Source organism: Procambarus clarkii, chromosome 75 (genome assembly GCF_040958095.1).
Source record: "Procambarus clarkii isolate CNS0578487 chromosome 75, FALCON_Pclarkii_2.0, whole genome shotgun sequence".
In the NCBI taxonomy this organism is placed as follows: Eukaryota; Metazoa; Arthropoda; class Malacostraca; order Decapoda; family Cambaridae; genus Procambarus; species Procambarus clarkii.
This window is the reverse complement of record NC_091224.1, coordinates 28,367,314-28,381,704: the sequence shown is the minus strand read 5'-3', so window position 1 is coordinate 28,381,704 and position 14,391 is coordinate 28,367,314. Positions and strand designations below refer to the sequence as shown.

General features: G+C 38.6%; 1 protein-coding gene across 2 annotated transcripts in view; it reads right to left on the bottom strand.

Annotated features, from left to right (window-relative positions):
* The window catches only part of LOC123771610 (leucine-rich repeat and WD repeat-containing protein 1), a 53,285-nt gene extending 39,362 nt beyond the window's left edge, over nt 1-13,923 (bottom strand). Inside the window, exons 1-3 of one of the 2 annotated variants that reach the window (XM_045764197.2) lie at nt 13,381-13,923; nt 5,737-5,826; nt 5,403-5,558 (exon numbers count right to left, since the gene is read on the bottom strand). In XM_045764197.2, coding sequence (XP_045620153.1) covers nt 5,403-5,558; nt 5,737-5,826; nt 13,381-13,461 — 327 coding nt within the window. In that variant the 5' untranslated portion in view covers nt 13,462-13,923. Of the gene's footprint in view, nt 1-5,402; nt 5,559-5,736; nt 5,827-7,076; nt 7,219-13,380 lie in introns of those variants that run through there. The other variant, XM_045764198.2, reaches the window with a different exon arrangement.
* Nucleotides 13,924-14,391: the final 468 nt, after the last annotated feature.

Here is a 14,391-nt window from a genome sequence, read left to right as displayed (position 1 = left end):
AGATCTAAAAGAAAAAACAGAAATCACAATCAAATAGCTGGTAAACAAAGAACTCATACTGAATATAATTGCCTATCAAAGAAAGGAAAATGCTTAAAAAAACAAAACACTTAAGCGCACTTAAAGTGATCAATACAAATAAAACTTATTAACTGTCACATATATTAAAACTAATTTAAAATCCATTAAACTACAAGATGAAATTTATAACTACTAAAACAAACCATTCTATTAAACTTACGTGAAGTGATCAGAAGTGAAACTTGATACCTAACACATAGATACTAAACACTATAACAAATATTTATATAATTTTTTTTTGAGATATATACAAGAGTTGTTACATTCTTGTACAGCCACTAGTACGCGTAGCGTTTCGGGCAAGTCCTTAATCCTATGGTCCCTGGAATACGATCCCCTGCCGCGAAGAATCGTTTTTTCATCCAAGTACACATTTTACTGTTGCGTTAAACAGAGGCTACAGTTAAGGAATTGCGCCCAGTAAATCCTCCCCGGCCAGGATACGAACCCATGACATAGCGCTCGCGGAACGCCAGGCGAGTGTCTTACCACTACACCACGGAGACTGAATGACTACAAATCTACAAAAAATGTATGTAAAATACAAACAGAATAAACGACAATTATAAAGTACTAACCAAAATCTTATAAAAAGCTCAAATATTAAATAAAATTAAATACCAAAAAATGTATTATATATCCTAAACAAAAGATTATATTAATGTACAATGTTAAGACTTGAAATAAGTAAGAAAGGGCAAAGACATGGTAAACTAAACAAAATTAAACTACCAAAATAAACTAAAAATCAAATTACAGGGCCTACTGTGCACTATACAGTGTACAATTGAACAGCTGAAAGGTTGCTATTTAACAGAGGCCGCAGCTCCTTTATATATAAGGATTCCATTACTCTCAAATCTGACTGGCCATTCATACAAGTGTCCAGAATTTTAAAATCAGATTCCAGCAGAGAATGATCAAACTCATAACAATGGTTTCTAATCTCCGAAAATGCTGGTTTAGACAATGGTAATCCAGTCCTAAAAGATAATCCCCGGTGCTCAAGTATCCTAATCTTAAAGTTCCGAATGGAACTCCCGACATATCCAGCATTACAGCTGGAACAATTATACATATATACGACATTTGAGCACAAGGGGGTAGGCACTTTATCTTTAAATTTAAAATAAGAGCCTATGGTATTTGTGTTGACAAAAATAAATCTGAAGTCTACTTGAGGATAACACTGCTGCAACAGTCTCCTCAAACGACTCCTTACAGAAAAGCTAATACTGCCATAAAATGGTAATTTAATATATTTAAGATCCCTTTCCACTGTAGTAATCCTACACGATGGGTGAAACTTCTTATTTAAGAAATTCCTTATAAAAGTATAAACCATATGCACAGGATAACCATTATTTGAAAAAAATTTCACAAGAAAATTAATTTCCTGATCAAAGTTATTCCAATTAGAACATAAAACAAAGGCCCTATTCAGTAGTGTTAATAGCATTTTTCTTAAAAATATCAGGAACAAAGCGCCTTACAGGTCCTTACAGGACCTGTAAGGCGCATCGTTTGGTCCCAAGATTCCTCAGGTTTAAAGTGTATTCCGACAAATTTGCGTTGACAAGTGAATATAATTCTTGGTTATTAAGATTGTTGGACTTTGAAATATCTGAAAAGCAGAAGCGGGTAAATAAGCTGAAAAGTGAATTGCACGTGTACTTGGAGAAATTCAAGATCTTGGTTTCCTGGGTTGATTTTGCATCTTTAAAATGTAAATATGAAAATTATAATGAAAAAAGGGTTGAAAAATGTAGACTTATTCACGAGAAGAAATTGCGTAACTTGGGTATACCTTCATTTAATTCGGTGGACCCTGATAAGGTGGTTTTCAATTTTTCAAAGAGAGTTCTGTCTCCCATTGAGAAAGAACTTCTCTCTCTAGGGTTAGACTTCGGGTTGACGTGTAAAAAACCTAAATTTGTTAATCATTTTTTAGGTTTTGAGCGGTTATGCAACACATTGAAAACTTGTACCCTAAGGACTGGTACAAATTATAGTTGGACCAATATCATCAGTACTGTTTCCTCCTTAGCGCATGAAGTCTTTAACGACTTTGGTAAATATAGATCTACATTCCCTCCTTTTGACAAAAGGAAATTGGAGTGTATTAATGGCTTAAAGAATGATAGGAGTATTTGCATTACCAGGCCAGATAAAGGTAGGGGAATAGTGGTTTTGGACAAGTTAGAGTATGTTAATAAGGTGGAAAGGTTGTTGGAAGACCCCTCTAAATTTACGTTGGTTGATATAGACCCATTCTCGTATATTTTGAAATGTGAGGATAAACTGAATAGAGTTTTAAGAAGTTTGAAAGACTCTCTTTTCGATTATACTAAATTACTTGCAACTGGCTCTAAGCCTGGCATCTTATATGGGTTACCTAAAGTTCATAAAACAGGTATACCGATTCGTCCTATTTTATCAGCGATTGGCACCTTTAATTATAAACTGGCTAAGTTTCTGGTTCCATTATTAGAACCATTAACGCATAATGAATTTACTGTGAGAAATTCTCAGGATTTTGTAAAAGAACTTTCCTCTTTAAATTTTGAGTTCCCAACTATAATGGCCAGTTTCGATGTTGAATCACTTTTTACTAATATTCCTCTGTTGGAAACCATTGACATCTGTGTAAGTCAATTATTTGCTGACACTAACTTAGTGTCTGGATTTTGTAGTAAAATATTCAGACGGCTGTTAGAAATAGCAGTTAAAGACTCCATCTTTATGTTTAATAATATTTATTATAAACAAATTGATGGAGTAGCAATGGGGTCTCCTTTAGGTCCTGCACTGGCTAATGCTTTTTTGAGTTTTCACGAAATTAATTGGCTTGATAATTGTCCTTCGGCCTTTAAACCAGTCTTGTACAGGAGATATGTAGATGACACTTTTTGTTGTTTAGGGACCAATGTCATATTGAGAAATTTAGAGAGTATCTTAATGCACAACATAGTAATATACGGTTTACTGCAGAGTGTGAAGTGGATAATTCATTGTCGTTTCTTGATGTAAAAGTGAATAACCTTAATGGGTTCAACACTAATGTTTTTAGGAAACCAACCTTTACTGGTTTAGGTTTAAATTTTAATTCCTTTGTTCCTGATATTTTTAAGAAAAATGCTATTAACACTTTACTGAATAGGGCCTTTGTTTTATGTTCTAATTGGAATAACTTTGATCAGGAAATTAATTTTCTTGTGAAATTTTTTTCAAATAATGGTTATCCTGTGCATATGGTTTATACTTTTATAAGGAATTTCTTAAATAAGAAGTTTCAACCATCGTGTAGGATTACTACAGTGGAAAGGGATCTTAAATATATTAAATTACCATTTTATGGCAGTATTAGCTTTGCTGTAAGGAGTCGTTTGAGGAGACTGTTGCAGCAGTGTTATCCTCAAGTAGACTTCAGATTTATTTTTGTCAACACAAATACCATAGGCTCTTATTTTAAATTTAAAGATAAAGTGCCTACCCCCTTGTGCTCAAATGTCATATATATGTATAATTGTTCCAGCTGTAATGCTGGATATGTCGGGAGTTCCATTCGGAACTTTAAGATTAGGATACTTGAGAACCGGGGATTATCTTTTAGGACTGGATTACCATTGTCTAAACCAGCATTTTCGGAGATTAGAAACCATTGTTATGAGTTTGATCATTCTCTGCTGAAATCTGATTTTAAAATTCTGGACACTTGTATGAATGGCCAGTCAGATTTGAGAGTAATGGAATCCTTATATATAAAGGAGCTGCGGCCTCTGTTAAATAGCAACCTTTCAGCTGTTCAATTGTACACTGTATAGTGCACAGTAGGCCCTGTAATTTGATTTTTAGTTTATTTTGGTAGTTTAATTTTGTTTAGTTTACCATGTCTTTGCCCTTTCTTACTTATTTCAAGTCTTAACATTGTACATTAATATAATCTTTTGTTTAGGATATATAATACATTTTTTGGTATTTAATTTTATTTAATATTTGAGCTTTTTATAAGATTTTGGTTAGTACTTTATAATTGTCGTTTATTCTGTTTGTATTTTACATACATTTTTTGTAGATTTGTAGTCATTATATAAATATTTGTTATAGTGTTTAGTATCTATGTGTTAGGTATCAAGTTTCACTTCTGATCACTTCACGTAAGTTTAATAGAATGGTTTGTTTTAGTAGTTATAAATTTCATCTTGTAGTTTAATGGATTTTAAATTAGTTTTAATATATGTGACAGTTAATAAGTTTTATTTGTATTGATCACTTTAAGTGCGCTTAAGTGTTTTGTTTTTTTAAGCATTTTCCTTTCTTTGATAGGCAATTATATTCAGTATGAGTTCTTTGTTTACCAGCTATTTGATTGTGATTTCTGTTTTTTCTTTTAGATCTGATGATGAATACGAGAAGTATTCGAAACGTTATGTTTTTTAAAGTAAAGATTCTGCTACAAGATGTTCAGTATATCCCTGGTTTTCCTATTCATCTTCAAATTATGATTCCCGAAGGGAACATCGATCATAAATATAATATGTTACATATACACACATATATATATATATATAATTAATTGATATAAGGAGCAAACTGTGTATATGCAGACACATCACATTACACAACACAATTTTAAGATCCTTGAACCCTTAGATTACGACTCCTGCTAACTGAAATCTTCAGGTCGACACGATCAGACTGCGACCAATGTTAATCAAAGATTTGCACTATAGAAATTTGCAAAAACTGACATATATATATGTAATATTACCCAAGTGTAAGATAAAACTTGGTATTACGGTGTTACAAAGGTTGAGGACAGGAAGACTGGCATAATACAGTCCTATTAGGCCTACCAGACATTTCCCAGAATGCTACCCACACCACTTGACAAACTCATGGCTACGTATTATCGTTAAGTGAAGGAATGTTTCAGGAGTAAGGAAACAATGCATGAAGTTGTTTATTAGCAAACATTTATTGCTTGAGGCAGCAATATGCATTAGAATATTGTGACACTATTGTTCTTCAGCTGCAGGTGTTTGCATGACAGTCTTTCGTTTGGCATGATAAAGTGTCAAGCTATGGGAAAATGTTCAAGTATAAGATTTGTATAAAGCAGATTATGATTGAATGCATGGATACATGCATGAATGACTGCATCACATGGGCCAGTATGCTTTCTCCAGTTGCTCTTGTTAAGTTCTCGTGTGTAATTTAGTTACACTTTAAACTGTGAAACAAATGGATACTGTGTTTCAAGAAGTGACAGAAGGAACCCTCCTGCATCATGGTAACCCAACAAGAAAGAAGCAACTCACTTGCGTCTGTACATCAGCCGGGTCATTGTTCTTGGAGTGTGTCCGTAAAAAGTACTTTGGGTGAAAATTTGAAGGGTCGTCGACCTTCTCTACAGGAGCCTCACTGAACTGATAGCTTGGGTCAATCTTGTAATCAATTTTCCGAAGTGGCACACCCTGTAGATTGTTCTCGGTACAGTATAACAAATGAACAAAACTCGAGACATTTATTGAATAAAGAAGCAATATATATTTAGTTCAAGTCTATAATTAGATAAGATAATTAATATAGAATTTTTAGACCTAACAAATTAATTTTTGTACAGAAAACTTGAATATATTTTGTAATACTCACTCTACCACCAGCCTTCACTCTTTTTGCAGCTGGAGCGCCGTCTCTGCCTTTCAGTTTCTCAGTCATGGTGTTAGGTGTTGATTTATTATTCTGGCAAAACATGTAATGTTAAACTTCCCACAAAACAAATACAAATGTAAAAACTATAGTTTTTAGTTTAGTTCAATTATTATGCACCCCATACCCATCTTGTGGGCGGTAGTGGAAAGGGTTACAGAGGCACATAATGGGCTCAGGGACTGAACCCCACAATTCATTTAGCTAAGTAAAAACTATAAAGAGTTAAAATTCTATAATAAGGAGATTTATATTAATATATTGCACAGTAAAATACAGCAGATCATTGAATGTACAATACAGCATATCAGGTATGACTAACAGGTACAAAAGATAAATGAATAAAAGTATGTACGTATGTTAGGCTTATATCAAGGATTATTCTTCCCCCCCCCCCCACCTAAGGTTGAACTACTGACCCTCCCCACAATGCAACCCTACAACAATTGACCGAGTTCTTCTAGGTACCTGTTTACTGCTAGGTGAACCCAGGTACAGTACAGTATTAGGTGAAATGAAATGTCCCCAACCATTTCTTCCTGCCCAGGATTAGCGATTGATGCATTTTATAATACAGCAATGTAAGTGTTTAGCCCAGCCTAATATAGACCTACATGATACTCGATCATGTAGGTCGAGTGGAGGGTCGAGTCAAATAAGTTAAGACCAGCCGACCAGGGCCCTGGGGGGGGAGAGGCCAACACCAGCCGGCCAGGGCCGTGGGGGGGGGGGTCCAGCACCAGCCGGCCAGGGCCGACCAGACCAAAGGGGGGACCCTACACCAGCTGACCAGACCAAAGGGGGGACCCTACACCAGCTGACCAGACCAAAGGGGGACTATACACCAGCTAACCAGGCCAAATGGGGATCCTACACCAGCTGACCAGACCTGTGGAGAATTGGCACCAACTGACCTAATAGCGGGTCCCCAGCACCAGCTGACCTGACCAGGGGATTCCCCAGCACCAGCTGACCTGACCAGGGGATTCCCCAGCACCAGCTGACCTGACCAGGGGGTTCCCCAGCACCAGCTGACCTGACCAGGGGATTCCCCAGCACCAGCTGACCTGACCAGGGGATTCCCCAGCACCAGCTGACCTGACCAGGGGATTCCCCAGCACCAGCTGACCAAACACCTCACCGCCTCCCCTCACCTCGTCTGGATAAACACCAAGAAAGACCCAGCTCCTCAACTCAGGGTCCCACTAACCACACGACAAACCCCTAAGTTACACTTCCCCATGTTTACCCATCACTCAGACATACAGAGCTGCTATGTTTACCTCTTAAAGCATGAGAGGCGCGGGGGTGAGAGAGGCGAGACAGTGGCCGAGTGTGTTGGTCGCCTACACTGAGGAGCGCCGTGTTGACGTGCCCGCCCCCCGCTCCCGCCAAATTCAAAATTAAAAAACTCAAGGCGCCCGAATCAAGTAATTACTTTATAAATATATGAACTAAAATATAGTAACCCAGCGTGAATGAGCCATTCATTTTATTTACATCAAAATACTTAGACAAGTTGTTGTTGTAGTTGTTGATTTAGGGGAGACGACGATGGTGGGATCGGATGCGCCCCGGCATACCCGTTGAATTGAAATTGAAATTGAAATAAGTTTATTGAGGTAAAATACACACAAAGGGATGAGGTAGCTCAAGCTATTCTCACCCCGTTCAGTACAACGTGTTAATACATACATAGACACACATCACAAACAATAAACATATTACCAAACATTCTGAGAGATAAACATATACATTTCCTCCTTCACAAGTAGTATGGTATCAGACGTACACACAAATACTTTTATGACCTAGTTATACTGTATAGACAATTTGCAAGAGACATGCAGATAATTCAACAAAATATTACAGTCTTGGTGCAAAATTCTTATATCTCTCAAGAATATCATCAACCTTTCCTTTGTGACACATCCAGGCTATTTGTTCAGGAACAGTCCTTATCTCAGTGTTTCTATATACATTAATCAACGGACAATCAAGAACATAATGGGCAAGGGTGTGAGACCATAACATACCACATAGTTTACACTTCGTGTCATTATCATGAACACCTATCCCATATTCCCAGTAATATTTGTACCCAAGCCTGAGCCGCATGTACACAGTCACTCCAAGCATTTCTCCTTTTACCATAAGTGAAATGGGTGTTTTGACTCACATACATGTAGTGTTGCATGGTTTGACTTCTCTCATACATTATCTCTCTCCTCTCCACTCCTGCCTGTGCCTGAATATTTCTGATTTTGCTTCTTATTTGTCTCATTGTGAATTCACATTCAATGTCAACTTGTGGTTTTGATGTGGCACGTTTGGCCAAGTCATCCGCCACCTCGTTGAGCACTATTCCAACATGAGATGGAATCCACATGAATTTCACACTATGACCTTTCAGCTGTATCTCAGCTATTGTTCTCTTACAATCCTCAACTATAGACATGAAGACTGGGTTTCGACTGTTTAAGGACTCCAGTGCTCCTCGGCTATCGACAAATACAAAAACATTTTTGTTGTCATGACGTACTTCCTCCAAACACGCCAGAATGGCCTGCAGTTAATAATAATAATAATAATAATAATTTTATTTAGGCAAAGGTACATACATAAAGAGATTTTACAAAGTTTGTTGGCTTTATGGATAAGAGCTAGTACATACAGTGCCTAAAGCCACTATTACGCAAAGCGTTTCGGGCAGGAAAAAACACTACTGACTAAAGCTTAAAACTAATGGGTAAAAAGAAAAAAATGCGTTGAGTACAAATAAAAATAGAGGTAAAAGAGGGGGGAACATTGTTGAAAAAACAGCACAAATACAATTACAAATTATTACAGAAAATTACATTAAAACAGCGTTGATTTGAAAAAAAAAAAAAAAAAAAAAACATACATGGGTTGACAATAGAGGGGTAAGGTAGGTTACAGGGAATTTATTAGGTATAGCTTCGTTTTTAACTTAAACTGGTTGAGAGAGGTACTGTCTTTAACATGGTTGGGAAGGTCATTCCACATACTACATATCACATACATGATATGTATATGTGAAGGTACATTGTTTTTGTAGATTAGTTCAGCTTGTGTGGATGATATATAATTACTAAGCCGGAGTTCAATTATCCTGTCCACAGTCCCAAACTCCGTATATTCCCTTATTAGGACACCACACCCTGCCCTGCCATCCTCAGCCACCGACCCGTCGCAATATACATGTAAACTGTTGCCTCTTGGTAACCGAGATATCATGCTTCCATACAAACACCGTAATTGTCCTGGTTCATGATGAATCTTTTTCACCTTGAGGGGTACAATTTCGACGTCTATTTTCTGTACTTTCCAGGGAGCAGACATATTACACTGTCGAGAGGGTTTACAGCAGTCAAGTACGTCGTATTCCCTGAGGTCATGAGCTAATCCTCTCGTGTAGCGTGTCTCCCTCAGTTTCCTGGAAGTGTGTACGTCACTCAAGCAGGTCTGAACGCTCTCAAACAGCTTATCCCCTCCTTTTCTCCGCATGAAACGAATAGATACTCTAGTGTTAATGTCACGGACTCTATCACACACACTCTGTAAATTTAATTCCATTCTCATTATTTCAATCATTGCATTTCTTTGACATCCAAGAATAATCCTCATAGCCTCGTTCTGTATCAGCTCTATTTTTTGAATTCTGCCTTGGCCTGTGTAAGACAATACGGGTGCTGCGTAGTCTATCAGGGACCGAACAGTGCTTATGTATAACATCCGCAAGATAGGTACCCCAACACCTTTACCAGAAAAAGCCAGTGCTTTCAGAGGATGCAGACGGGCTTTACATAAGGTGCTGATATGATTTATTTCAGCATTTTTACTCTCACATGTGTATCCAACATACATGCCCAGATACTTGTACTTCTGAACACGGCTCAGTTCCACACCATTTAGAGTAAGTGTTATATTTCTTCGTTTCCTATACTCATATTTGGTTTTATCTGCATTTATAACTAAGCCTAACTTGTGACAGGTTGTACCAAGTATGTTAAGAGCAGTTTGAATTTTGTTCCCAGAAGTGCCTTGTATAAGAATGTCATCAGCATATATGATCGTCGTGACCCCTGGAGGATACATCTCTGATGCTAATCTGTTCATTAATACATTGAATAAGGTGGGACTTAATACTCCCCCTTGTGGGGTACCTAACTGAAACCTCCGTTCCTCAGACATGTATCCCTGGTAATACACCTGACCTTTTCTGCCTTGTAGATAATAAGGGCATACCCGTTAAGGGTGCACGGGAGACATCTCCCGTCACGCAGGTGCAGTCGCACCTCCACAGATCTCCAGTATCAGCTCTTGATACTGGTAATGGCTCAAAAGGGCCACCACTTACGGGCTATTCATGCCCGTGCCACCTTTTGGGTGGCTTAATCTTCATCAATCAATCGTTAAGGGTGAATCGCGAAGCCCGAAAGGTGAAACGCCAAGCCAAATCGCGAAACAAGTGGCGTCAATCACTGGGAAACTAATATTCCTCGTGGCAAAGAAACGCAGACAGGCAGATGATTGGGGAGCCCCAGGAATACCTCAAGGTGACAAGCACCGGCCCCGCCCCCCCACACAACACTGGGAAGCAGAACCAAAAGCACGGCCCCCAGCTAAAACACAAAAGTCATCCAGTGCCCCCACTGGATGACAGCTCTCGGCACAGCAGAAGCCAGCCGCCCACCACAGCTGAGGGCACACCAGGAGCCCACCAAGACCCACCAACTCCCGGCACCTCTCAGCCAAGCCGGCGTCGGACACCGTCACCCCGCCGGGAGAACCAGCCAGAACACGTCAAACCGCCATTTTGTCGGTGAGGTGAACGAGGACGGGTAAAATGGTGTAGTCTCCGTGGTGTAGTGGTAAGACACTCGCCTGGCGTTCCGCGAGCGCTATGTCATGGGTTCGTATCCTGGCCGGGGAGGATTTACTGGGCGCAATTCCTTAACTGTAGCCTCTGTTTAACGCAACAGTAAAATGTGTACTTGGATGAAAAAACGATTCTTCGCGGCAGGGGATCGTATCCCAGGGACCATAGGATTAAGGACTTTCCCGAAACGCTACGCGTACTAGTGGCTGTACAAGAATGTAACAACTCTTGTATATATCTCAAAAAAAAAAAAAAAAAAATGGTGGTCTTGGTGGAGGCTGCAGGCTGGGCCGGTGGTGGTGTGGTCGGCTGAGTGCGGCGTCCTCAGGGCCCGGGCGGTGGTGAGGGAATCACTTATAATAAATAAATAAAATAAATGTTTATTTAGGTAAGGTACATACAAGAGATTTATACAAAGATTGGTTGACTTATAGGTAGAGCTAGTACATACAATGCCTAAAGCCACTATTACGCAAAGCGTTTCGGGCATGATAAACTTAAATGACTAAAGCTTAATACTAATTGAGCATAAAGAGTAAAATGAAAACAAGAAATGAAAACATAGCTGAAAAAGCAGCACAAATACAATTCTGTCGACAAACAGCGCTCTTTAAAGAAAAACAGACATTGGTTGACAATAGAGGGGTAAGGTAGGTTACAGGGAATTTATTAGGTATAGCTTCGTTTTTATCTTAAACTGGTTGAGAGAGGTACAGTCTTTAACATGGTTGGGAAGGTCATTCCACATTCTGGGTCCCTTGATTTGTAGAGCATTTCTAGTTTGATTAAGTCGTACTCTAGGAATATCAAAACTGTATTTATTTCTGGTGTGGTGCTCATGGGTTCTGTTACAACCTTCTATGAAGCTTTTGAGGTCAGGATTGGCATTACAGTTTAGCGTTTTATATATGTATAATACACATGAGAGAATGTGTAGTGACTTAATGTCTAACATCTTCAGAGATTTGAGTAGGGGTACCGAGTGATGTCTGGGGCCAGAGTTGGATATTGTCCTAATAGCAGCTTTGTGTTGAGTAATTAGAGGACGTAAATGATTTTGGGTAGTAGAGCCCCAAGCACAAATACCATAGTTGAGATATGGATAGATAAGGGAGTAATAGAGAGTCACCAGGGCAGGGCGTGGTACATAATATCTGATCTTAGAAAGAATGCCCACAGTTTTTGAAACTTTTTTTGATATATTTAGAATGTGTCCCTGGAAATTCAGCTTGGGGTCAATGAGAATGCCAAGGAATTTGCCATCTAATTTGTTACAAATTTGGGTATTGTTTATTTTGAGATTTATTTGATTAGAGGATTTATTGCCAAACAGAATATAGAAAGTTTTGTCAATGTTAAGGGTGAGTTTGTTGGCAGTTAGCCAAAGAGGGACTTTATTTAGCTCAGTATTTACTGTGGCATTTAGAGCAAGGGGGTCAGGACTGGAGTAAATGAAGGTTGTGTCGTCAGCAAATAGAATTGGTTTGAGGTGTTGGGAGGCATTTGGAAGGTCATTAATGTAGATGAGAAAGAGGAGAGGGCCAAGTATGCTGCCCTGAGGAACACCAGTGTTGATGGGTAGGGTGGGAGAAATTGTATTATTCACAGAAACATACTGGAGGCTGTCAGTAAGGTAGGATTTGAGGTATTGCAGGGAGTGTCCTCTGACTCCATAATGATGTAATTTAAGAAGAAGGTTTTGGTGGTTGACAGTGTCAAAAGCCTTACGCAGGTCCACAAATAACCCAACAGGGAACTCATTTTTATCAAGAGCTGCATGAATCAAGTTAATCATACTAATAAGTGCATCGTTAGTGCTTTTTTAGGTCTGAAGCCATATTGACAAGAGCTAAGTATATTGTGTTTGGCTAGATAAGAGTAAAGCTGCTTGTAGATTAGTTTTTCAAATATTGTTGACAAGTTAGGCAGGATTGATATAGGTCTGTAGTTGTTAACATCAGTGAGATCACCACATTTGTGTACAGGGGTTACATTCGCCTTCATCAGAGCATAGTAGAATGGAGCTCCATTCTACTTTGCTCTGATGAAGGCGATGTAGCCGAAAACGCGTTAAACATTCTCTATTTTTCACATGTGTTTTTTCCGCATGTATAAAGTAAATGAATGGAGCATCGCGGTTGCCTTACGGTGAGGGCCGCACGCGCTTGGCGACCCTCACCTCATTGATTACCTCAACCCTATACACTCTTATATACACATTAACAAGTCTTCCAGAACGTAATCAATTTAACATTTATATTTGAATTGTACATTAATATCCTTCGTAAAGTGTTTGGAAGACGGAAATATTTAGTGTATAATATACATGATTAATGAGAGAGTCGGTAGCAACTGGAGTGACGCAGTAGCTTAGCTTATGCATTATTCATGAGAACGGAAATGTCAGTTCGTGAAATACCACAAATATCCCACCCTTGGTGTACAACTTAATTCCTGGTGATATTAGAGTGTTTTATCCCGGTGAGAGTCGACCCCGGGGCACAAGTGCGCGCGATGACACGTATTCAACCCCACGCAACAATCAACTACAACCTCCGCCCGTAAACTACACCACTACAGTTATTAAATATCTCTCTAAATATCCTAACCAAACATTCAAGTTAAAAATGAGAACAATTCTCGTAAACTACAATAATTGAAGAGGATAACAAATGTTGACGAACCTTGAGGGTCGTAGCGGCCTTGCCTGACCTCTTGCCCTTCTTCACGCCCTTCTTGAGGGCCTTGACGGCCACTGTAGGCATGATAACGTTACCGTCGGGGCGTGAGGTGTGCTCCTCGAGGCGGCCCTGTAGGCACCTGCACTACCTCACTATATGAGGAGACACGCTGTGCCTCCCGCCTCACCTTCCCTCACACATTCCTCACACATTCATTCTTCACATCACACATCTATTCACTTTTTATCCTGGGGTCACTTAATTAAGGTTTTATTTATGTTCGCACGATGTCTGGGAAGCTTTTCTATATTACAAATGTAACTGTTACACTTAAATATGCAAAATATTTGTCACTGGATATAATTCACCAAATTATATCAAATAAGTTTTCGTGTTATATATAGCACTGTTGTGACATTATATAAGAGCAAGTCACGATACCCACATGAGTCAAATGTCATAATATTGCATAAACTGGTGAGAAAATGTTCACAAATCAGTATATATGGCAGCGAAGGTTTGGTGGCGGCGGAGCGCGCGACACTGAGGCAGACTGCGTTAATCCCTCCCACCGCTCACTAGTCTTGTTCTGCGCACTTATTCTGGTTATCTTGAGGTTATCTTGATATGATTTCGGGGCTTAGCGTCCCCGCGGTCCGGTCCTCGACCAGTTCAATTTCTTTCTTTATTATGCACCCCATACCCATCCCGTGGGCGGTGGTGTAAAGGATTACAGAGGCACATAATCGGTTCAGGAACTGAACCCTCTAGTTTTTCGTTTAGTTAAGCAAATAAAAAATTTTTGACGCTAGTTACAAAATTATTAATGTTATATATACATGTACACATTCATTCTCATACATATATATATATATATATATATATATATATATATATATATATATATATATACATATATATATATATATATATATATATATATATATATATGCATATATATATATATATATATATATATATATATATATATATATGCATATATATATATATATA